The 20,861-nt window shown below is 60.2% G+C and overlaps 6 protein-coding genes across 6 annotated transcripts; 3 read left to right on the top strand and 3 right to left on the bottom strand.

Moving 5' to 3' along the window:
* Window positions 1-1,229: 1,229 nt before the first annotated feature.
* WHR41_08089 (uncharacterized protein) lies at window positions 1,230-4,983 on the bottom strand. Its single transcript, XM_069376693.1, has 3 exons — window positions 4,328-4,983; window positions 2,795-4,244; window positions 1,230-2,743 (listed from the first exon to the last, which is right to left on the bottom strand). Exons 1-3 carry the CDS (start codon window positions 4,512-4,514, stop codon window positions 1,903-1,905), a joined length of 2,478 nt encoding a protein of 825 aa, XP_069226462.1. The 5' UTR covers window positions 4,515-4,983; the 3' UTR covers window positions 1,230-1,902.
* Window positions 4,984-6,556: 1,573 nt separating this feature from the next.
* WHR41_08088 (uncharacterized protein) lies at window positions 6,557-9,126 on the top strand (the record flags this gene model as incomplete). Its single annotated transcript, XM_069376692.1, has 2 exons — window positions 6,557-8,374; window positions 8,436-9,126. The coding sequence occupies 2 exons, from the start codon at window positions 6,557-6,559 to the stop codon at window positions 8,712-8,714; spliced, it is 2,097 nt and encodes a 698-aa protein (XP_069226464.1). The 3' UTR covers window positions 8,715-9,126.
* Window positions 9,127-9,683: 557 nt separating this feature from the next.
* Window positions 9,684-10,812, bottom strand: crp-6 (40S ribosomal protein eS27). The gene is made up of 3 exons (XM_069376691.1): window positions 10,694-10,812; window positions 10,468-10,530; window positions 9,684-10,409 (listed from the first exon to the last, which is right to left on the bottom strand). The coding sequence occupies exons 1-3, from the start codon at window positions 10,694-10,696 to the stop codon at window positions 10,227-10,229; spliced, it is 249 nt and encodes an 82-aa protein (XP_069226455.1). The 5' UTR covers window positions 10,697-10,812; the 3' UTR covers window positions 9,684-10,226.
* Window positions 10,813-11,010: 198 nt separating this feature from the next.
* Window positions 11,011-14,389, top strand: WHR41_08086 (uncharacterized protein). The gene is made up of 4 exons (XM_069376690.1): window positions 11,011-11,142; window positions 11,211-11,521; window positions 11,578-12,895; window positions 12,949-14,389. The coding sequence occupies exons 1-4, from the start codon at window positions 11,070-11,072 to the stop codon at window positions 14,016-14,018; spliced, it is 2,772 nt and encodes a 923-aa protein (XP_069226454.1). The 5' UTR covers window positions 11,011-11,069; the 3' UTR covers window positions 14,019-14,389.
* Window positions 14,390-14,567: 178 nt separating this feature from the next.
* WHR41_08085 (uncharacterized protein) lies at window positions 14,568-15,529 on the bottom strand (the record flags this gene model as incomplete). Its single annotated transcript, XM_069376689.1, has 2 exons — window positions 14,568-15,141; window positions 15,204-15,529. The coding sequence occupies 2 exons, from the start codon at window positions 15,527-15,529 to the stop codon at window positions 14,568-14,570; spliced, it is 900 nt and encodes a 299-aa protein (XP_069226457.1).
* Window positions 15,530-17,992: 2,463 nt separating this feature from the next.
* Window positions 17,993-20,797, top strand: WHR41_08084 (uncharacterized protein; the record flags this gene model as incomplete). The annotated part of the gene is made up of 1 exon (XM_069376688.1): window positions 17,993-20,797. One exon carries the CDS (start codon window positions 17,993-17,995, stop codon window positions 20,795-20,797), a length of 2,805 nt encoding a protein of 934 aa, XP_069226456.1.
* Window positions 20,798-20,861: the final 64 nt, after the last annotated feature.

Below are 20,861 nucleotides of genomic sequence, written 5' to 3'. Positions count from 1 at the left end.
CACCCGCCCCCTCACCTCCCCAACCGTCACCCGCCCAGCAGCCCTCGCAACAACACCCACCCTCCTCCCCGCGTCGCCCTTATACCCCACCAGCACCCTGACACCCTCGCCCTGCACCTCGAACCCCAGCTTCGCAAGCAGCGCAAAATTCGCCCCGACCGTCAAACCCTCGTCGAACGCCTTGTGCGAAGCCCACACCGTGCTCCCGCGCGGGAGCCGTGCGCGGTCGAGCGCCCAGGGGCGGTGGAGGAAGAGGGCCGGAGGCGCGGTGGGGGGACATGCGGAGGCGGCGGCGTAGACGCCGGGCGTGGGCGTTATGCTTAGGATTAGTTTGGGGATAGGGCGGGTGGGGAGGGAGAGCGAGAGGTGGGGTGGGTGAGGGGAGTGGTAGAGCCAGGGGACTTTGGTTGTAGTGGAGGCGGGGGAGAGGGTGGGGAGGTGGGATGCTAGGTGCGTGGAGAGGAGGGGGAGCGTGGGGAGGGAGGGGTGAGTGGTGGGGGGACGGGGAGGGGGCATTTTGGGATTTCGAGGGTGGTGGCGTTGGTGGCGGTGAGTGCTGTGGTTGAGTGGCTTTGATCGACGGATGAGTTGGAGTCCAGAATGCAAGTGCGAGAATGCCAGTCGGCCGAGAAGTCCGTCCGTAGTCTTTCTTGATGCTTTCACCAAGTCTCAATAAATCCCCAGGATCAAGCCAACTCGAATGATAGCTCCAACAACCGCACCAATCCGAAAGAATGCAGAACTCCGTTTCCAGTCCAGACCTCAAAGCAGTGCCAAATCTTTCCCCTCGTGCGCGCCTTGATCAAGTCCAGATGATCTCGCGAACAAATCGAAGTGTTCGAGAAAGCTCAGCATTCGAGCGTTTCAACGCAGCGCAGTATGAACAACTCCTTGCTGTAGTCCAGAAAACCAGTCTTACAAGAAAGATGTTATTATTCAGATGCCGTCTCCTCAAAGAAGGTTAAATTCAGTATGCAAGCTGTCTCGAAACCGGTTCTTAAAACACATGTACATGGACTTCGCTATACGTTCATGACGTCAAAAATATCCACAGCAGCGACAACGTCTCTGCCAACGGACGTCCAACACACACTCCACCACAGCACTCCACAGCCTCCCTCACCGAATACAATCCACAAAGACACCGTGACTGCACCATACCACTCCACTCAGCCTCTCCCTCAATTAAGATCTCAAGACAGCGATGCAAGCAAGTGGCCCGGAATCCCTTGTCCAAGAACAAATTAGAATTAGAAACTACCAATACCTCCCCTCCCATCCCTCCCTCGCATCCTTGCATTCGCCCACGCCAGCAGCAGCAGCATTGCTCCCGCCTTCAGAGAAGCGAAAGCAGCGAGCGAGCGAGCCCGAGCCGAGCTCGCCGACTGACCCTTCTTTCTATCAACATCCACCAACCAACCAATCAACGACACTTGACAAAACCGACACTTTTGTGCGTGAGAGAAAAAGAAGCGAAAGAGAAAAAACAGTAATAACAATCAACACCCGTTTGGAATCCGTACCCTCCCATTCCCGCCCTGCCGTTGTGAACACTCAGACCCATCCATCCCTGTCCCCTGCGAGCGCTGTTTGTGTGTGTGCGTGAAGTTCTGTTCCTGCGCTGCGCTGCGTGTGTCTCATGTACAAAGAAAAACGAAACTGTTCGGGTAATGTGAAAGGAGATTTTGATCGGTAGAGGAAAGAGAAGAAAAGGGAAAGAAGGGGGAAAAGTTGTAGTAGTAGTAGTAGTCCCCGGGTTGGGGAGAGAGGGGACTGAGCCACCTCGGTCGAAAAAGGGGGGAAAGAGAACTCGCTCGCAAGTCAAAGAAAGAGAAAAAAAGTAATAATGGCCAAAAGAATCTGAAGACGAAGGCGAAGACGAAGCCAAAAGGCGCCCCGCTCTCAGATCTCCATCGGATATCTGCCCGCGGGCGTCAATCCAGTCGCAGCACCGCCCCTCGGCACGCCGCCGCCACCACCGCGCCCTCGACCTCGTCCCGCACCGCGTCCGGGCATTATCCCAGGGAGGCTGAAGTCCGGGTTTGCGGTGAGGATGACGTCTTCCCTTCGACGCTGGGCGGCGCTGGCGGTCGAGGTGCCGAAAGCCGAGGGCGGGCCTGAAGGTCGCCAGGCGGGGTTGATGCCGCGCTGGGAGATGGAGGTGAAGTGGGAGGTGTCGGAGCCCGTGGGCGAGCGCATGCCGGCGGGCAGGTTCTCGTTCGAGTCGCGGTCGCGCTCCTCTAGAGACGGCGTGCTGTGCGCGAGGTCAGTGCGGGTCATCGGCGCTACCATCAGACCGTTGTTGGGGTCGTGAGATGCGTCCGCACCGTCTGCGCCGCCGGCGGGTGAGAGCACGGGGGAGGACGAGTGGTTGACGATCGTGGGTATAGGAGGGTTCGAGGTGGAGGGGGGCATACGGTAGGCGGCGTTGGCGCCGGGCGTCAGCGCGGACGGCAGCGCAGTGTGCTGGTCGTGGTCGGAGCCCGAGTCCACGTGCGGGTCGCTGGCGAAGCGCGGGTCCACGTCCTCGTAGTAGGTTTCTGAGCCGCCGCGTGCGTGTCGAGGTGCGGGAGGAGCTTGCTGTCTCAAAGGAGATGGTGGAGCTGGAGATGCTGCAAAACCATGGGTACCTGCTAAGACGTTCGATGATGGAAGGGCGGAGTATGAGGAGTCCACGGAGGGCCGGGTGGCGGGAGGATTATGCGGGACGTTCTGGCTCCATTGTGCCCGAGGGGGAACGTATCTAGGGTGATGTTAGTATCGCTGGTGTGACGGAAGGGAAAGTGACCCTTACTGTGTTGAGTTTACGCCGCGCGAGTAAACGCTGGTTGGGCTTATGGGCCCCTCCTCAGCGTTGTTCGGTGTGGCTTCTCTGTGTGGTTGGTCTTGTTGCAAGCCAACCATTCCGGCAACATCGCCATCACTGTCCCTCAATCCATAGGGCGAGACCTGTTGCGGGATAGCGCCAGGAGGGCTGCCAGTACGCTCATCCATTTCTATAGCCTGACCAATGGCAAGGTCGTCCGCTGGCGAAGGGCCTCTGGCGATGAACTGATCCTGTACAGGCGGCGATCTCCGGTCGACAGGTGGCGGGCCGCTCTGAGGGCCATAGTACGGATCAGCAGCATAACCAGGAGGAGGCGGGCCTCGGGGGCCAGGACCCATGGGACCGGGACCGTAACCACCGCGCCCGCGGCCGTTCCAACCAGGAGGCGGAGGGCCTCCTCGGAACCCACCACGAGGACCATATCCTCCCCTGGGTGGGCCGTAGCCACCTCTGGGCCCGTATCCACCGCGAGGAGGGCCATATCCGCGAGGCGGGGGACCGTAACCACCTCTGCCTCTCATGTAGTTTGGTGGAGGACCACCACGTCCGCCAGATCGGTTGGAGCCCAGGCTGCCCTGAGAGTTGTGATGTCTCAGGCCGGGGGGAGGGAGCTCGCCAGCCATGCCCGCCGCTGCCATTGGTGGGAGAGGATTGCCGTATTCGTCTCTAAGAGATCTCTGCGGTCCGCCCATGCCCCGTCCTTGGTCCGCACTGGGACGACCGTTCATGGGCATGGGAGGATGTCCTTCACCATAGCCAGGCCTTCGCGAGCCACCTCCAGTGCTCGCAGATCGCACACTCGGGTCACGCATTGGGTTCAAAGGGGTCTGGTCATCAGTACTCCTGCGGCCGCCATCCTGGCTGTTGGTCTCCTGGCGTTTCATCTCAAAGGTAGCGAAATGAGGGGCGCCCTTCGCATCATCGATTTGGGTGCTGCCGCTCATGGGAGGCGGGCTGTCGGCTCTGGGAAGTTGATCTGCGAGCATACGCTGCTGTTGGAGGTTTTCGTAGTAGTTCTGGCCGCTCATGTCTGCGTTCTCGGCAATGCGCTTTTTGCGGGCTTTCCTGCTGACGAGGGTCCTGCGCATGGCGCAAGTGAGGACGCTGGATGCGACGATCAAAATGGTAGCCGCGAGCATGATCCATCCACCCCATTCTACGTGAGGCACGAAGAGCAAGATGTCGACGAGGAATGCCAAAAGAGTGATGAGAAGAGTTGGGATGGTCAGGATAAGGAGGGCGAGAAGGAAGCGCGGCGAGTGTCCGGGTGCATGGAAGTGGGCAGCAACGGCAAGCGAGAAGCAGACCAAGACAAGCAGGGCCGCTACAGGGTGCACAATCAGAATGGAAGACAGACTCGTCCGGGTGGTGGAGGGCAAAGAGAAGTCGTCGGCGACATCGCCGGAGAAAAGGCCGTCTGCAGTTGGTGTTAGCTCGTGCCCCGGGGTCCTCCCCAAAATGGTAGCAATCCGTCATATGATCGCTCGGAGTCTATCTCACCTGTGTTGTATCCTATCTGCGGGCCCTCGCATCTATCGCTATTACACCAGCCGAAGACGCCGAAGTCATAGCCCTGGTAGCTGCCCAGCGGGATAGCTCTGATAATCGGGGTGGAAATGGTGCTCAGGACCAGGAGCACGAGGGCGAGGAAGAATATGACCGCCAGCGGCGTCGCCGGTCGCAACATGGCGAGAGGTGGTGGGTGGGTTCAAACGAGCGTGGGTGTAGGAGTGGGATCGCGGTCGCGCGACGGCTTCAGCCAGTCGCCGGAGAGGGCGGTGCAGGCGCCGGGAAGGAGAGGGCGATCAGGCGGACGAGGACCGGCGAGCGCGCATGCGGAGGAGGTCGAGTGGTGGTGGTATTATTACGGATGCGGTGGTGTATGGAGGGCGCCGCAGTGCGAGGCCGCGGATGGTGTCGTGGGCGCGCGGGTTGTCGGTGCAGTCGCAATAGATGGCGGCGCAGTGCAGCGAGTCCAGGCACTTGCCGCGTCTGCGTCTCCGCGCGGGGGATGCTGTGCTTGGCCGATAGCGTGGAAGTATAACGAGCCGCTCCCCTGCCGCCGATACGAAGATGCGCCGGGCAATGGGAGTGTCGTTGCGCGCGGAAGAGGCGAGGCCCAGTGAATGGAAATTGTTTGGCAGAGCAGAGGGCGCGCACAGCATAGGAGAGGCGGCGTTGGGCGGATGAGGCGCGGTGGAGGGCGTGGGCGAGGCGAGGCGAGGCGAGGCGTGTCGGCCACGAGGAGGACTCGCACCCGCGCACTCGACGCACTCGCTCACTCGCTCACTACGAACTGCCAACAACGGCTCGCGCCCAGGCCCCAGGCACGCAACCGCACCACCGCAGCCTGCGCCGCACGGTACGCTAGCTGCCGACGGCTCGTCTGGTGGCCGACCTTGTTTTGGTATATCAACTGCCAGGGCACCGACGTCTCTGTTTCACGCCATCTCGCCGCCAATGCTCCTTGCGAATATTCGAACAATATTCCACGTCATTACGTAGTCGTCGAGTCCCACGCAGGCCACCGTCCCAGCCGTCCTGCGCTGCTTGCTCGACGTGCCTCTGCACCCTCTCGGCCCAAATCCTGACCGCAGGCGCCACGCCGCGAAATTGCCAATTCAAGACCCCTGCACGCCCCGGCCTAGTCCCAATGCCACTGTCGCCACAAGCTCGCAGCGAACGATTGCTCTGACGATGGCTGGGGCCTTGATCGCCGCGTGTCGTCTTCAACGTTCATGCCCACACGCTGCTTTGCCCGGCGCGGTTTCTGTGGGCTGAGCAGGCCTTTGCTACGTTTGTTGCCTCGAGCACACGCGAGGCCGGGCCGAGTTCGACAGCGCTGTATAACCATTGCGCACGGACTAGGTAGGTATGAGCAACGCTCGGTGTGCTCGGTCGCAGTGTGATATTGCAATCAAGCGTGGGACGGACACAATGAAAGCGATACCTAGCTCTCATAATCGCTTCAATCAATCACTCTCGCTACACAAATGCAATTTCATCGGAGTCGCGATTCAGGCCTGCCAACTACATCATCTCAAGAAGCGCGGGCACCCTTCCCGTCTCTGTGGAGTGACCAGACAAGTGCGAGACATCGCTCGTTTCGAGACAGCATATAGCGTGGGCCTCAACAGTTTGCAATCTTCCCAGACGATCGTTTTCCTGCTGGCCTCCTTCATCTGTACATTGCCTGCCAGTGTCCGGTTTTCCTTGCCCACGCACTTTCGTCCGCTGTCCCACGGCTGCATGGCCTTGCAGATGGCTCCCCGTGCATTCGCCGGGCCCTGAACTCAGTCCATGTCTCGGACGATCACCAATGGCCTTGCAAAAACACGAGCTATTTCGAGCTCAAGTTGAGCATCGTCTACGCCAGTATTATCACCTTGTACCGCACTGCTACCACAAGTCGAGCACACGATCTTCTGATCATGGCCACCCACGCCACCCCAGCCTCTCAGCTCTGCCAGCGCTTGCCCCGCTCGGGCACGCGCTGGAGCACACAAGATGCGGCTGAGACCTCTGCACGACCTGACCGCGCACGTAGGATCGCGACAGCTGAGCGCGCCGACGATCTTTCTGTATGTCTTGCATCCCGCCTCTATAGGCAGGCCACGATCGTTACGTTTTTCCCTGTACCGTGAAATACACATCTCTGCATTCATCATTGCTCCCCGCACGTTGAACACACGTGAGTAAGGCCAATATCAACCCCTCACGTGTGCTGTCATGTTCCTCCTCCCGAACGACCGTAAGCCTCGCGCGCACTCCAGAAGCCGCTCCCGCTCGCGCAGCACCAGTCGAGCTCCGAAAGCTCCCTCGCCTCCGTCTGCCGAAGACCGCCGCAGCAGATATGACCGCCCAGTGGAACCGCCGGCGAGCTCAGCCGAGCAGAGGTACGCCGGAAGTACTGTGACAGCTTCTTCGTATGAGGTGCGCGCTCCAGGTGAGGATGCCAGAGGCAGACAGTCGTACCCGGCGCCACGCTCAATCACTCCTACACCCTACCCGCCGGATGACCATGACTTTACTATGGGCGGCTGGACTGATTACCCGCCCAATGAGAGGCCCGGTTACGTGCCAACACCGGACGAGCGACAGTACTCTGGAAGACTCTCTTCTGAATCTGACGACGACGACCTGGCATATGGTGCACCCGCCAATGGCAATCGAGAGGGCTCGAGGCAACCGTCGTACAGCTCGGTGTACCCTCCGCAGCCTTCTTATACTGCCAAACCCAAGGAAACGACCTCGTCGGCGAAATACCGCTACATGCCACAGACGACTTCTGGCGCCTTGCAATATTCTTCGAACTCGTATCAGCCATCGCAGCCTTACCAATACGCCCAGCCTCCGGAGCAAATCACCTACACGAGCAAACCAGTGACCTCTCGAGACTACACTCAGACGCCACAAGAACCCTCCCGCCAGAGCATCACACGCACTTACAGCCAAGGCAAGACGACGTCTTCATCCAAAGACGCCAGGGTCGTCGAAATAAGACCAGACGGGCTAGAGCCCGACCGCGACCAGCGCAAATCAAAATCCAATTCTCAACGCCTCTCCATCAGCACCAAGCAAGCACCCCTCTCCCCCGGCCTAGGACCCCGAATGGACCGCCTCAGCGTCAGCGGCGACAGGCCCAACCTCAGCAGCCTGAGCGGCGGCGGCAACCTCCCACCCCCCAGCCCCCTCCTCGAACCCTACCACGGCACCTACCAACAACTCTCCCCCATGCCCTCCGCCGTCCGATTCTCCGACGACAGCGACCTGGACTCCCTCCCACCCCTCTCCCCGTCTCTCAACCCGCGCAACGACAAACTCTCCCTCGCCGCAGCCAGCAAAAAATCCCGCCGCGTCGTAATCTACTCCCCCGAAACGGACGCCACCACGCTCGCCACAACCCTCAACTCGCGCCACCCCTCCGCGGACCCCGTGACCGCCGTCCTCCCGCCCCTAACCCACGACCAAATCCTCCTGCTGCGCAAAGAATACAAATCGCAAGTCAAAATCCAAGGCAAGGGCATCAACCTCTCCAAGCACCTCAAGCTCAAATTCTCCCCGTCGACCTTCGGCAAAGCCGCGCACGTCACCTCCCTCGGCCGCTGGGAGAGCGAGGCCCACTGGGCCAACTTCTGGTACCAGGCGCACGCGTCGCGCCGCGAGCTGCTGATCGAGAGCCTCATGGGGCGCTCGAACGCGGAGGTCAGGGAGGTCAAGGCCGCGTTCAGGGACAAGCGGTACGGCGACGATTTGGTGCGCTGCATGGAGAAGGAGCTGCGCATGGACAAGTTCCGCGCCGCGGTGCTGATGGTGCTCGAGGAGAGGAGGCAGGAGGAGCAGGACGTCTACCCGCCGGAGTATCGCGATCGCGACGTCGACGTGCTGGCCAAGAGCATCCGCGCGCGAGAGGGCGGGGAGAGCGCGATGCTGGAGATTATTGTGCGGCGCAGCGATGCGCATCTGCGCGAGGTGCTGCGGGCGTACCAGGACTTGTACGGGGAGAATTTCGCGAAGGCCGCGCTGCAGAAGTCGGGGAATCTCGTTGTATGTCTCTCCTGCCTATCCCATTCCCCGTCCCCAAACCCCCAGCTAACCCCCATTCCAGGGCGAAGTCATAGCCCACATCCTCAACGGCGCCATCAACCGCCCGGCCCGCGACAGCCTGCTGCTCCGCCACGCGATCCAGGACGTCGGCGGCGCGCGCGACGAGCTGCGCCACGAGCTGCTCATCTCGCGGCTCGTCAGGTTGCACTGGGACCGCGCGCACCTGGCGCGCGTGAAGCGTGCTTATAGGGAGAAGTACGGGCGGACGCTGGAGCAGGATCTGGAGGAGGTCACGAGGGGGGATTTTGGGCGGTTTGTGGGGGAGTTGGCGAGGGCTTGATCGTGCGGGAGAGTTGGTTTGGTGGATGTAGAGTGGTGATGGGCATCGCAGGGTTTGCGAACGGACGACGGCAAGGCTGCTTGGAGGTTGGACTGGTGTTTTTGCTCCAGCAGAGGCAGCTAATATGCCATCCGGGCTAGGTCTTGAACGCAGGATGCAAATTGTCGGATCCGTTTAGCGGGCTGACTTATCGTGGACAGCGAGCGTCTTGAGATTGTCGATTGACGTGAGCTTGAGAGCTTTAAGGAGTGGAATGCCGGCATTCGAGCTGAGAATATGTCGAAATTTGAGATGAGATAGAACCTTCGAATAAGAGTTGGATGTCAGTGGTCAATGAGTTGATCAGTCGGTTGGTATATGAGTGCTCTGGTGGTTCTCGCGTCAACTGTGATGCTAAGATTAATCCTTCGACTACAAAGTCACCCTGAGATCTCATGAGTCCGTTTGAGCACTTTCACAAAATACAAGCCTTACCCAATCAAATGCGGTAAGGAGCATGTATCTCCTTCCCCTCTTCGACTCGAAGCAGCGTGGACGCCGCGTATTTGTGCTAGCATGTCATGGACGTTATCACAGGAAGCTCAGCACGAGCACGGGTCAGAGCTCGAGAGAAGGGGTTTGCTGGGGTACTCGGGAGCAGAGTAGGCGGGGTCACATCGTCGTGCAATTGTGGTCTTTAGGAGTCATGGGGAGCGGACCCGTGTACACAGGTTTACGATTTGAGGTGGCGGGGCAGTATGTGAGGTGTGGGAGATCCTTTCAGGGAACGGTTCGCGAGGTGCGACGGGCCATGCGGGTCATCAGGGTCACGGACAGCATGGACGCTTTGACATTGAGACATGATCACGTTGCGATAGGGCGAGAGGTGGACTCGCTATGGCGTCCAAAGGGCTGCCTTACCTTCTCCAAATGCATGACCGTCCTCGAAGGGCAAATTCACGTAGCAGAGAACGGCGGCAATTTGCAGGCTTTTGGTTGTAACCTTGTTGTATTTGTTGTTTTTTGTGTGGCGGAAAAAGCAATAAAAGATCAAATCCCAACCTCATGAGAAACAACGCATGGGGTGGAATCATCAATGGCCCTTGTGATCCGGCGGCATCCTCACTCTGGCGAGGTGAGAAGAAAACAAATGATAAACAAGAAATGCTTTTCAGTTTTCCTTCTCCGCAGAGCTTCGCCGGGGGAATAAATGCACATCTCTCCTTGCCGAATGCATGGTTTTTCGTTCGATTCGTACACGCCCAAAACTCCACTCCAGGTATAAGAAAGAATCATTCGTGGGTGTGCGGTGGTCTGATGTTCCGGCTCCAACGTCTTTCATTCCATTGCTGCGGCACATTCGTATCGTAGGCCAGGACGACCTTTTTCTCTTGCCAGGACCGACATTTCATCGTCACCATCCTAGCGTCCCAAAAGCCGTCCCCGACCGTGCCATCATGCAAGGTCTGCTGTTCCGTCGGTCGCACTGACACCTTTCACCACTCCTCCGAATCCATCATCGTGGCGAATCGTCTACTTTCTCCTGAAAGAGCAGCCCTCGGTAAGACGGGCCTTGCCACCGGTGGGCTGGCAGAGGACCTGGGAGCAGCCGGCGCAGACGACGACGGTCTGGGCGTGGGAGAAGACGGTGGTGATGGTGAAGCAGCCGGGGCACTTGACGTCCATGAAGAAGGAGCGGGGGCCGGGCACAAGGGTCTGGCGGGTAGTGTTAGACATGCGCGGATAAGGGTGGCGAGTCGGGGGTTGTATGTACCTTCAGCTTGTGCTTGCGGGCCTCGTGCTGAGGGCTGGGGTTGAGAAGGTCGACGGCGAGAACCTGGTGAGGTGACCTGTCAGCGTTTGTCCGTAGTCTCTGCATGCGTCCGGTGGGCGATGGCGATGGCGGTGCGCAGAGTCTGCTGCGGTGTCGTGTGCAAATGCAGATCCTCCTCTTGCCATCCTCCATCGCCAGGGCTGCAGCTTCGGCGGCGGCGACGTACCATATTGGCGGCTTCCTGATATCAATTGGCGAGATCGGTTGCGTCGTGGATCGTTTTCGATGGTGTCGTCGATGGACTGGTGTCGTGCGTGGAAGCCTCTTTCGCAGTGCGGAGCACGAGAGTGGCGGCAAATTCGAGCGTGGCCCGTCTGTGCTGCCCGTGCGCAGGCCGAAACTCTTGGCTCGAGGTCAGCCAGCGAGCACGCCTTGCCGCCTGAGGCACCAAGGCATCAGCACGCAACGCTCAGGCGGTGGGCGGCCGCGACTACAGGTGTCCATCGAGCTAGTGGCCTCCAAGGGACAGCGCTGCGCTTCACCACCTTATTGCCCGCCAATTGTTTATGACGCTCCGCTAAAGGAGCATCCCTGTGCGCAATATGGCCTACAACAAGAAGGACGAAGATGAGAACACCGTCGTCAAGGTCGACCGCACCTCGGTCTTCCAGGAGGGTATGTTTCCAGGAGCACCCGCGTCATCCCATTGACTTGGGGATATCCAGGCTAACCAGCATGGACAGCCCGAGTGTTCAACACATCGCCCGTATCGCCCCGGAAATGCCGCATCCTCTTGACAAAGATCGCCCTCCTCCTCTTTACCGGCGAGAAATTCCCTACCAACGAAGCCACCTCGCTCTTCTTCGGCATCTCGAAGCTGTTCCAGAACAAGGATGCCTCCCTTCGCCAGATGGTCTACCTGGTCATCAAGGAGCTGGCCAACACCGCGGAAGATGTTATCATGGTCACGAGCAGTATTATGAAGGACACAGCGGTGGGAAGCGACGTTGTCTACAGAGCCAATGCTATCAGGGCGCTATGTCGCATAATAGATGTAAGTTGAGGGGTAGGGGAAACAGGATTGTCAAGATGGACACTGAGAATTTGCAGGCATCGACCGTGCAAGCCATTGAGCGCAACATCAAGACCGCGATCGTCGACAAGGTACCCTCCGTTTCGTCCGCCGCGCTGGTCTCTTCATATCACCTCCTCCCCGTCGCGAGGGACATTGTGCGAAGATGGCAGAGCGAGACTCAGGAGGCGGCGTCCTCCAGCAAGTCTTCTGGCGGATTCATGGGCTTTGGCGGATCCAGCTCGCACTCCATGGCCGCTGCCAACACGAACTACATGACACAGTACCATGCCATTGGTCTGCTGTACCAGATGCGCTCACACGACAGGATGGCCTTGGTGAAGATGGTGCAACAGTACAGCGCACAAGGAGTGGTCAAGTCGCCCGCGGCGCGCGTGATGCTCGTCAGGCTTGCGGCCAAATTGGCCGAGGACGACCCTAGCTTGAGGAAGCCGATGATGAAGCTGTTGGACGACTGGCTGAGGGACAAGAGCGAGATGGTCAACTTCGAGGCCGCCAAGGCCATTTGCGACATGCCAGATTTGACCGACGCAGAGGTCGGACAGGCGATCCACGTTCTGCAGCTCTTCCTTACCTCGCCGAGGGCTGTCACCAAGTTCGCTGCCATCCGTATCTTGCACCAGTTCGCCTCTTTCAAACCTGATGCTGTTCGCCAATGCAACCCGGACATCGAGAGCCTCATCTCCAACACCAACCGTTCGATTGCCACTTTCGCCATCACAACCCTCCTCAAGACCGGCAACGAGTCTAGCGTCGACAGACTCATGAAGCAAATCAGCACCTTCATGTCTGACATCACCGACGAGTTCAAGGTCACTATCGTCGAGGCCATCCGCACACTTTGCCTCAAGTTCCCCTCAAAACAGGCCGGCATGCTTGCTTTCTTGTCTGGAATTCTGCGCGACGAGGGTGGCTACGATTTCAAGCGTAGTGTGGTTGAGAGCATCTTCGATCTGATCAAGTTCGTGCCCGAAGCCAAGGAGGAGGCTCTCGCACACCTCTGCGAGTTCATCGAAGACTGCGAGTTCACCAAGCTTGCAGTTCGTGTTCTCCACTTGCTCGGTGTTGAAGGTCCGAGGACCGCTCAGCCGACCAAGTACATCCGTTACATCTACAACCGGGTTGTCCTGGAGAATGCGATCGTGCGTGCTGCTGCCGTGACGGCGTTGGCGAAGTTTGGCGTTGGTCAGAAGGATCCCGAGGTCAAGAGCAGTGTTCACGTACTTCTCACCAGATGCTTGGACGACACTGATGACGAGGTGCGTGATCGCGCGGCACTCAACCTGCGCCTGATGAAGGAAGACGACGAGCTTGCGGGCAAGTTCATCCGTAATGGTAAGTCTCATGTCGCCACAATTTTCAGCCAAACAAAACTGACATCTCCACAGACTCGATGTTCTCTCTCCCCATCCTCGAAGACCAGCTCGCACACTACGTTAACGGCTCCAACGCTGAAGCCTTCTCCGACCCCTTCGACTTCTCCAACGTGCCTGTTGTCACCCGCGAGCAATCACTCGCAGAAGACCGCACCAAGAAGCTCACAACCGCCACACCAACCCTCAAGGCCCCCTCGGTCGGACCCAAGAAGGTCGACGCCGCCAACGCCGCCCAAGCCGCAGCCAACGCCACCGTCGCCTCCCAAAAGTACGCCCAGCAGCTGCAGGCCATTCCCGAGTTCCGCGAATACGGCGCCCTCCTCAAGAGCTCCCCCGTCGTCGAGCTCACCGAGTCCGAAACCGAGTACGTCGTCAGCGCTGTCAAGCACCTCTACAAAGAGCACGTCGTCCTGCAGTTCGACATCAAAAACACCCTCGCCGACTACGTCCTCTCCGACGTCTCCGTCGTCTGCACCCCCTCCGCCGCCGACGACGAAGACGAGGACGTCCCCGAGCTCACCGAGGACTTCATCATCCCCGTGCCCCTCCTCAAGCAGGACGAGCCCGGCACCGTCTACGTCTCCTTCAGCCGCCCCGCGGACCCCGCCTTCCTCGCCGCATCCTTCACAAACGTCCTCAAATTCACCCTCCGCGAAATCGACCCCGCCACGTCCGAGCCCGAGGAAGCCGGCTACGACGACGAGTACCAGGTCGAGGACCTCGAGCTCGCCGGCGCAGACTACCTGCTCCCCGCCTTCGCGGGCTCCTGGGACAACATCTGGACCGGGCTCGCGGACGCCGACGCCGCGGAGGAGACGCTGCAGCTCGGCGCCGCCAAGAGCATCCAGGACGCCGTCGAGCTGCTCGTCAGGGCGCTCGGCATGCAGCCGCTCGAGGGCAGCGAGATCGCGCTGAGCGCCAGCACGCACAGCCTCAGGCTGTACGGCAAGAGCGTTGCGGGCGGCAAGGCGGCGGCGCAGGTCCGCATGGCGTATAGTGCCAAGAGCGGCGTGACGGTCAAGGTTAGCGCGCGGACGGAGGAGGAGGGGCTTGCGGCGTTGGTTGTGGGCGGTGTGGCTTAGTGTGCCTGTTTTGATGGGTTTGGGGGAAGGGAGAGGAGGGTGGATAGTGTTGCCGATGTTGAGGTGGAGGTGGAGAGGAATGAAAGGATGAGACGGAGGGTGGAGGAGGTCATGGGTGGCGTGGGGCGTTTGAAAGGCGTCTGATGAGACGATCGGGCGGGTTGGTTGGTTTGTCACCACCTTTTCCGTCTTTTTGATTTTCTGGTTTTGCTATGCTTGTTTATTGTAGAGGGCAGGGGGGATATGATGAGAGGTAAAGAAAACAAGCATGATGTTTTGTCTTTGTTTTTGGTAGGCCCGTTAGCGATGTATGGGAGGACGTGGGAATTGCAGATAGAGAAAAGTACGGTATGAGGCAGTCTGGTCATGAATCTTGAACCTTCCAGCTTCTACTGTGTGTGAAAGGATATCAGAGGACCCGTGTCCGTTTTCAGAACTCGACTGCTCTCTCCAAATGTCCATCGCAGGCTACGCCTCCATCAACCTCCCCCGTCTCCCCCTATTGTCTTCTCTTGCTCTCCCCAAACCCTCAGATCCACACACCACCACCTAATAATCCGAAAACATCCTCGTCTCCAACCCCCTAGGCCTCTCCCCATTCTCCCCTCCCCGCCCCTCAGCAACCGCCTCCCCCTCCTTCGCAATCCACACGCCGCCACTGCTCCCCAGCCTGCCCGCGCCCGCCTCGAGCATCCCCACCGCGTCCGCCAGCGTCCTCACGCCCCCCGACGCTTTAACCTTCATCTTCCTCCTCCCGTCAACCGGCGCGCCCAGCGCGCTCGCTTCGCCGCCGAGGTACTCGCAGCACGCGCGCATGAGCCGCACGTCCTCGATCGTCGCGCCGGTCGGTTTGCCCGGCAGGCAGGCCGCGGGGGCGAGGAAGCCCGTGCTGGTTTTGACGAAGTCGAGGGACGCGGCGGAGGCGAGCACGCAGGCCGCGGTCGTCTGGGCGGGCGTCAGGAGGGAGGTCTCGAGGATGAGCTTGAGGGTTGCGGAGGGCGCGGCGGCGCGCAGGGCGGAGAGCTCGGTGTAGACTGCGCTGTAGTTTTTGCTGAGGAGGTGGGGCGCGTTGAGGACGGTGTCGAGTTCGGTGGCGCCGGAGGTGAGGGAGGTGGTTGTGTCTCTGTGGGGGTGGGGGGGTTAGTGGTTGGTTTTTGGGTTGGGTTGGGGGGAGGGCGGGCTTACTCGAGCTTTTGGTAGAGGTCTTGGGTTCCTTCGTGGAAGCCGACGACGGCTGCGACGCCGACGCCGCTGCCTTTGAGGTTGGAGACGCAGCGGGCTACCCAGTTGGGGCGGACGCAGACGGTCGCGAAGTTGTGCACGCGCGCTTCGGCGCAGAGGTTGTCGATTTGGGCTTGTGTTGCGTCGAGCTTGAGGAGGGTGTGGTCGATGGTGCCGGGGATGGAGTCAGGGAGGGGATAGGAGGGGCGCGGACTGGATTCGACTGCGGAGATGGTCGAGGCGATTATGCTGGCCCATTCGTCGTCGGTGTAGCGGGTTGTTGGAGCCATTGTTGCGGTAGTGGTAGGATGGTGGGGCTTTTGGAGGGGTGTGCTGTTGGGTTGGAAGGAAGTGGAAGAGACGAGGTGATAGGACCTACTGTAGTCTCTGTACGTACAGTCTGGAAAACTTGACTGCTAGTCTAGTGAGTGTACCGGCAGTGGTTGCGGCTAGTGCCAGCGATAGTCGGTGACCTCCGTGGGGAGAGTGTTGTTGATGCGCCGCTTTTTTGGCCGTGCCCCGCTCTCCCACCATGCCATGTGCGGGCTTGGAAGCCGAAGGGGCTCGGCTGTGTGAAGATCGCTCTGGACGCTTGGTTGGGGAAACAGACGGGAGCATTGGCTGTGCGCTTGCGACTGCTGTTCTGACCAAAATCAAGTTGAGGATATGTCAGGCACCTGAACTCAAAAATGCCAGAAAGGCACGTTGGTTTCCGGCTGGTTGCATGCTTAGGTACTGTATAGCCGACCTGCTGCTATCCGGCAGTAAGCAATATTGGCGGCAAGCTTCGAGCATTTCAGCTGCGGCGCATGCATCGCTTGGAAATGGCTACAGTCGGTTATATCGAGTGCACACAATAATATGCCGAAGTGAAGTCAGATCTGTGCACTCCCATTCGCGAAAGCGTGCCAGGCGACAGGGTGGCGTGCATATACTTCCTGTCCCTGCCGAGCTTGTTCACGCCAGGTGATCGATATTTGAAGGCAGAGCCAGAGTCGAGCGTCCAAACACCAGTTGCTTTGGATGATCAGTCTCCAGGCGTCCTGCAAATAATAACAAAACCGTTTTCTTCATGTCAGCCGACCGCACCAGATCCTCAGTCTGCCCCCGAATCATGGCCACGGCCCAGATGAAGGCCAGCACGGGCAGCACGGGCAGCACGGCCAGGCCTCTCTGCCTCCAGGGCCAGTGCACATCCACCCGTCCTCGCCCCGGCGCAGCGTGCAGGTCGCATGCGGAACAGCGTTCAACCTTGACATGCAAGTCGCATGCGGAACAGCCTTCAACCCTGACATCATCCGCAGGGTGAAACGCAGCGCAACGGCCACGGCGCGTTTGACCAGCCGTGCCAGCTCTACCGGCCGGCCGGAAGATTCTCGATGAAATTGTGACGACGGCGACGGGTGAGGGGGTGATGGGGCCAGACGACACCGTCGTTGCGGGCGGGCGGTCTTTTGATTGCCAGGACGCGCCGGGTTTGCGACGTGTTGAGCTGGCCTTCAATCTCGGGAAATTGGCTGCTTGTGCGGGGACTGAGGGTTTGCGGCCAAGAGGCGTGGCGAGGACGGCAGGCGGACGGCTCGCTAAGGTAGCGGTAGCTTTGTGGTGGTAATGATATATACTTCTATTATTATCGCGGGGATATACAATACACCACAGAGCAGCCACGCGATCAACACGAGCAGCGGGAGATGGACGGTGATTGCCACACACTGGTGCTAGCAGCTCATGGCAGAATGGACGAGTGGGCGTAGAGCATCGCGCAAGAGGCAGCGGTGCCTGGGATGTGCGTGCGCGCTAGAGTTTCAGATGCGTGGGCGCTCGCATATCTCAGACGCAGGGCTGCCGGCGACGCCATCGGCCATCCGCCTCCTCACACCCCCCGGCCGCCCAACGCAGTGCGAAGGAGTCCACGGCCAGGCGAGTCACGCCCGTCTGCGCGAGCCGGCTCGCGTGGACTGTACAGTAGGTAGCCCGTGGAGGTACCTGCGCTGCATCTTCTGCCCGCCTGCTGCTGTTGCCATGCACCTCTTCCTCACCACCCACCTGTGAGCGCCTCCCCTTGGCGGGATATTGCTGCTGCGTTGCGTTGCGTGAAGACGACGCTCGACCGGCCGGCCACCTGCACACCAGGCCTTCCCTTCCTTTGCTGTACTGCACCCCACGCCGACCACCGCCCTCGACCGTTGCTCCCCGGACCCGCGCCACGATCAGCATCCCGACCCAGTCTTCCTATCCTCGTCGGATATCTGACCGCACCACGGCACCTTCGCTTCCTGCTCGCTGCCGCCATCCGACCGCTGTGCCACCGTCGCGCGCTGCGAGAACAGAGCATTGGCTGTGCATTTTGCGCCAGCTGCTGGACACCTGCGCGCACACGTCAGCCGCTTGCCTGAACCTACCTCGACCTCCATCCTGCGCGATAACGCGAGTGTAGGGCTGTCCATACCAAGCGATCGCCTGGTGCGATCACGACCGCTGCCCTTCTCCCGGACGAACACCACGTCCGTGGCTGCTTGCAGCGGATCCTGGCGTTTCTGTACATCACAATTGGGGCAACCCACAGATACCGCCACACAACCACGAACGCTCCGGCAGCGATCACGCACACAACAATAACACTCAGGCGCATGCATTGATTGACCCGTCCTGCTGTACGACATTCGTTCATCCACTCGTTTGCCACGCCCTCACGCATATCACTGCACATCACCCACTGTATTCCATCTTTCTCCCGGCACCCTGCATGACCAATGAGCTACTCTTCCCACCAGTATGACGGCCCTGAAGGCCAGTGGTATGACGATTACGGTATCCCCGCCTACCAGGAGCCAGCCTCCAGTCGCATACCCCGACCAGCAGCTCGCCAACAACAATACGGCCGTCCTTCAAATCACCAATACCAGAACCCCGACCCTCGCATGAGATTCCCGCGCCCTCAGGCCCACCCTAGAGCTCAACCCATGGAGCCTCCACACAACAATTACGATGGTCGCGACTACGGCGAGCCAGAGTACGATGAGTGGCCCCTGGGCGCTCACTCAGCACCGCAAGAACAGACGCCACCTCGACGACCTGCCGCTGCCCGAAATGGCCCACCGCCTAGACCTCAAAGACCAGACTATGTCCCTCCTAGTTTCGAACAGCCACGACCAGTACCGCGTGCCGCTTCGGCAAACCAACGTCAACAACTCCCATCGATGCAGCAGCAGCCGCGCTCTGTGTCAGCAGACAACCACTACCAGCAACCTCCGTCGTTTCCGTCCCACCATGGCACGGGTCAGTGGACAGGCGAAGGCTACGACTCTCCCGCCAACTACCAGGGCCAGCCTGTCCTGCAACATGCTACCTACAACCGAATGCCACCTCGACCACCTCTCGGCCCGCCTCCCTCCGCGCGGAAAGGACCCTCTTCCTATTATGCGCACGTGGAACCCGTCCATCCCATCGTCGAAGAATCAGAGAGTGCGCGATTCAGCAACAGCCGCACTTCACAGGCCAGCAGCGTAGCGATCCCGATCGGCATTCCCACGGCGTACCTCGACGGACGTGAATCCGGCATCTCCATGGCTCCCAGCTCCATCTACCCTGACGAATCCCCTCCCTGGCCTGTTTCGGAACTCAGACCTTTCAAGCAACGCATGCAAGAGAACAATGCCTCCGACTACTTCCCTCCGCAAGAGGACACCGACCCTCGCGGCGAGTCGCCCAGCAACGCTCCTGTCCGTCAGGCAAGTCTCGGCAAGAGGAGCAAGCCCACGTTGACCACCGTGAAAAGTGGTGAGCGGATACGGCAACGCGGCTCTGCGTCGTCTGTACAGTCTTCCACTTTGCCAAGTCAGCAGAGGAGAGTCTCAGAGGTTATGGGCCCGAGGGCAGTCTCAGAGAAGAAGGATGTCGTCTCTGGCGCGGACCGCTCAACAGATGTCTACGAGCAGGAGTCGCCTACTGCGCCTGTTGCACCTGCCAATGCTCTCCGCCCGAATACGGGAGACACTAGCTTTCTTGATTCATCGTCGGAGTCTGCCAGAAGTCAAAAGCACAGTAACAAGCTCGCGAGTCCAGATGCCAGCGTGCGTGCCGTCAAGTCGAAGGAACAAATGGGCATGCCGCAGAAACCTCAACAGGCCCGCGTCGGCCGCTCTCCCCTGGCTGTAGCAGACGACGATGATGACAACGACGATGCCCTCTCGAAAGAGATCCTCGCAGACCCTGAAAAGCGCAGAGAGCTCGTACGGGAAGACAGCGACACCCTCAAGTCTCCTGAGAAAAGCTTCTCTGAAGGGCGAGCCGGCATGAGACGACCTCCGCGCCTCGACGTCGACGCCATCCGGGACGAAGAAGCACGAGGCTCGCTGACCAGTCTCTCCGACCTGATCAAACGCGCCACCCGCCTTGCCTCCAACCTCGACCGCGGCCGCACCGCCAGCAGACTCGGCATGGAGCACTGGCTCAGCGCCAGCAACAACAACTCCGCCGAACACCGCGAAAAGCAGCTCCGCCACGCCAGCGCCAACAGCCTCAGCGACATCCTCGCCTCCTTCCCGCCCCCCGGTGCCGCCACCCCGACCCCCAGCGAAGCCCGCGGCCTCGCCAACTGGGGCAGCAGCCGCCGGCACTCGCGGCCCCTCCCCAGCGACAGCGACGCCGCCTCCCTCACTCGCCGCGCCCGCAGGCCCCGCCGCTGCTGCGGCATCCCGCTCTGGCTCTTCCTGCTCCTCCTCGCCGTCCTCCTGCTCCTCATCGCCGCCGCAACCGTCATCCCCATCGTCCTCATCGTCCTGCCCAACCAGCAAAAATCCTCCTCCGGATCCTCAGCCTCGACTTCCGCCCAGCTCGAAACCTCCCAAGCCGCCACCGCCCCCTCCTCTTGCCCCGCCAGCCTCGTCTGCCAAAACGGCGGCCAGGCCTTCCCCGTCGCCTCATCCTCCTCCTCCTCTTCCAGCGACGAGCCAACCTGCCGCTGCCTCTGCGCAAACCCCTACACGGGCCCCACCTGCTCCACCCGCTCGACGGCCGCCTGCGCCTCCCTCGCCCTCCCCTCCATGAGCCAGAACGCGACCGTCGGCTCCGCCATCCCGCGCCTGCTGCGCCTCGCGGAGGACGCTTTCGCCTTGCGGCTCGACGCGCAGGCGCTGCTGGGCTTGTTCAGCGAAGCGGGCTTGGAGTGCGCGGAGGAGAACGCGCTGGTTACGTTTGGGGGGGAAGCTATGAGGAGGTTGAGGAAGAGGCAGGATGGCGCGGCGACGCTGAATGGGGTTGTTTATGATGGGGATGCGGAGGCGCCGAGGCCGAGGCCGGGGTCTGGGTCTGGGTCTACTGCGGCGGATTCTTCGTCTGGTGGTGGGGAGGAGGATGGTGGTGGGTTTTCAGCGGAGGATGTGGATTTCGCTCGCGTTGCGGTTCTGAAGATCTTGCTCGACAGCGAGAGGTTGGAGGTCGCGGAGGCGGCGCAGGGGAAGTTGCAGGGTGCGGTTGATGGGGGCGTTAAGGGGGTTGTGGAGGTGGGGGGTGGGTGGGTGGTTGATTTTGCGGGGAGGAGTGTTAGGCAGGGTTAGGGGTGGGGATGGAGGTTAATGTAAAATTTTTTTTGGCTGTGTATAGAGATGGGATATGGGTAGC

This window comes from Cladosporium halotolerans, assembly GCF_011745625.1.
Source record: "Cladosporium halotolerans strain TM138-S3 chromosome Unknown Sca36, whole genome shotgun sequence".
Lineage (NCBI taxonomy): Eukaryota > Fungi > Ascomycota > Dothideomycetes > Cladosporiales > Cladosporiaceae > Cladosporium > Cladosporium halotolerans.
This window is presented reverse-complemented; position numbering and strand designations above follow the sequence as displayed.

Bases quoted from the DNA above. Each gene is read 5' to 3' on its own strand.
- WHR41_08089 (XM_069376693.1), bottom strand. From the start codon at position 4,514: ATGTTGCGACCGGCGACGCCGCTGGCGGTCATATTCTTCCTCGCCCTC. The intron at 4,245-4,327 runs GTGAGATAGACT...CACCAACTGCAG, and splicing joins GCAGATAGGATACAACACAG to ACGGCCTTTTCTCCGGCGAT. The intron at 2,744-2,794 runs GTAAGGGTCACT...ACATCACCCTAG, and splicing joins CGCGGCGTAAACTCAACACA to ATACGTTCCCCCTCGGGCAC.
- crp-6 (XM_069376691.1), bottom strand. The intron at 10,410-10,467 runs GTACATACAACC...ACTACCCGCCAG, and splicing joins CCCGCAAGCACAAGCTGAAG to ACCCTTGTGCCCGGCCCCCG.
- WHR41_08086 (XM_069376690.1), top strand. From the start codon at position 11,070: ATGGCCTACAACAAGAAGGACGAAGATGAGAACACCGTCGTCAAGGTC. The intron at 11,143-11,210 runs GTATGTTTCCAG...CAGCATGGACAG, and splicing joins CACCTCGGTCTTCCAGGAGG to CCCGAGTGTTCAACACATCG. The intron at 12,896-12,948 runs GTAAGTCTCATG...ACATCTCCACAG, and splicing joins GGGCAAGTTCATCCGTAATG to ACTCGATGTTCTCTCTCCCC.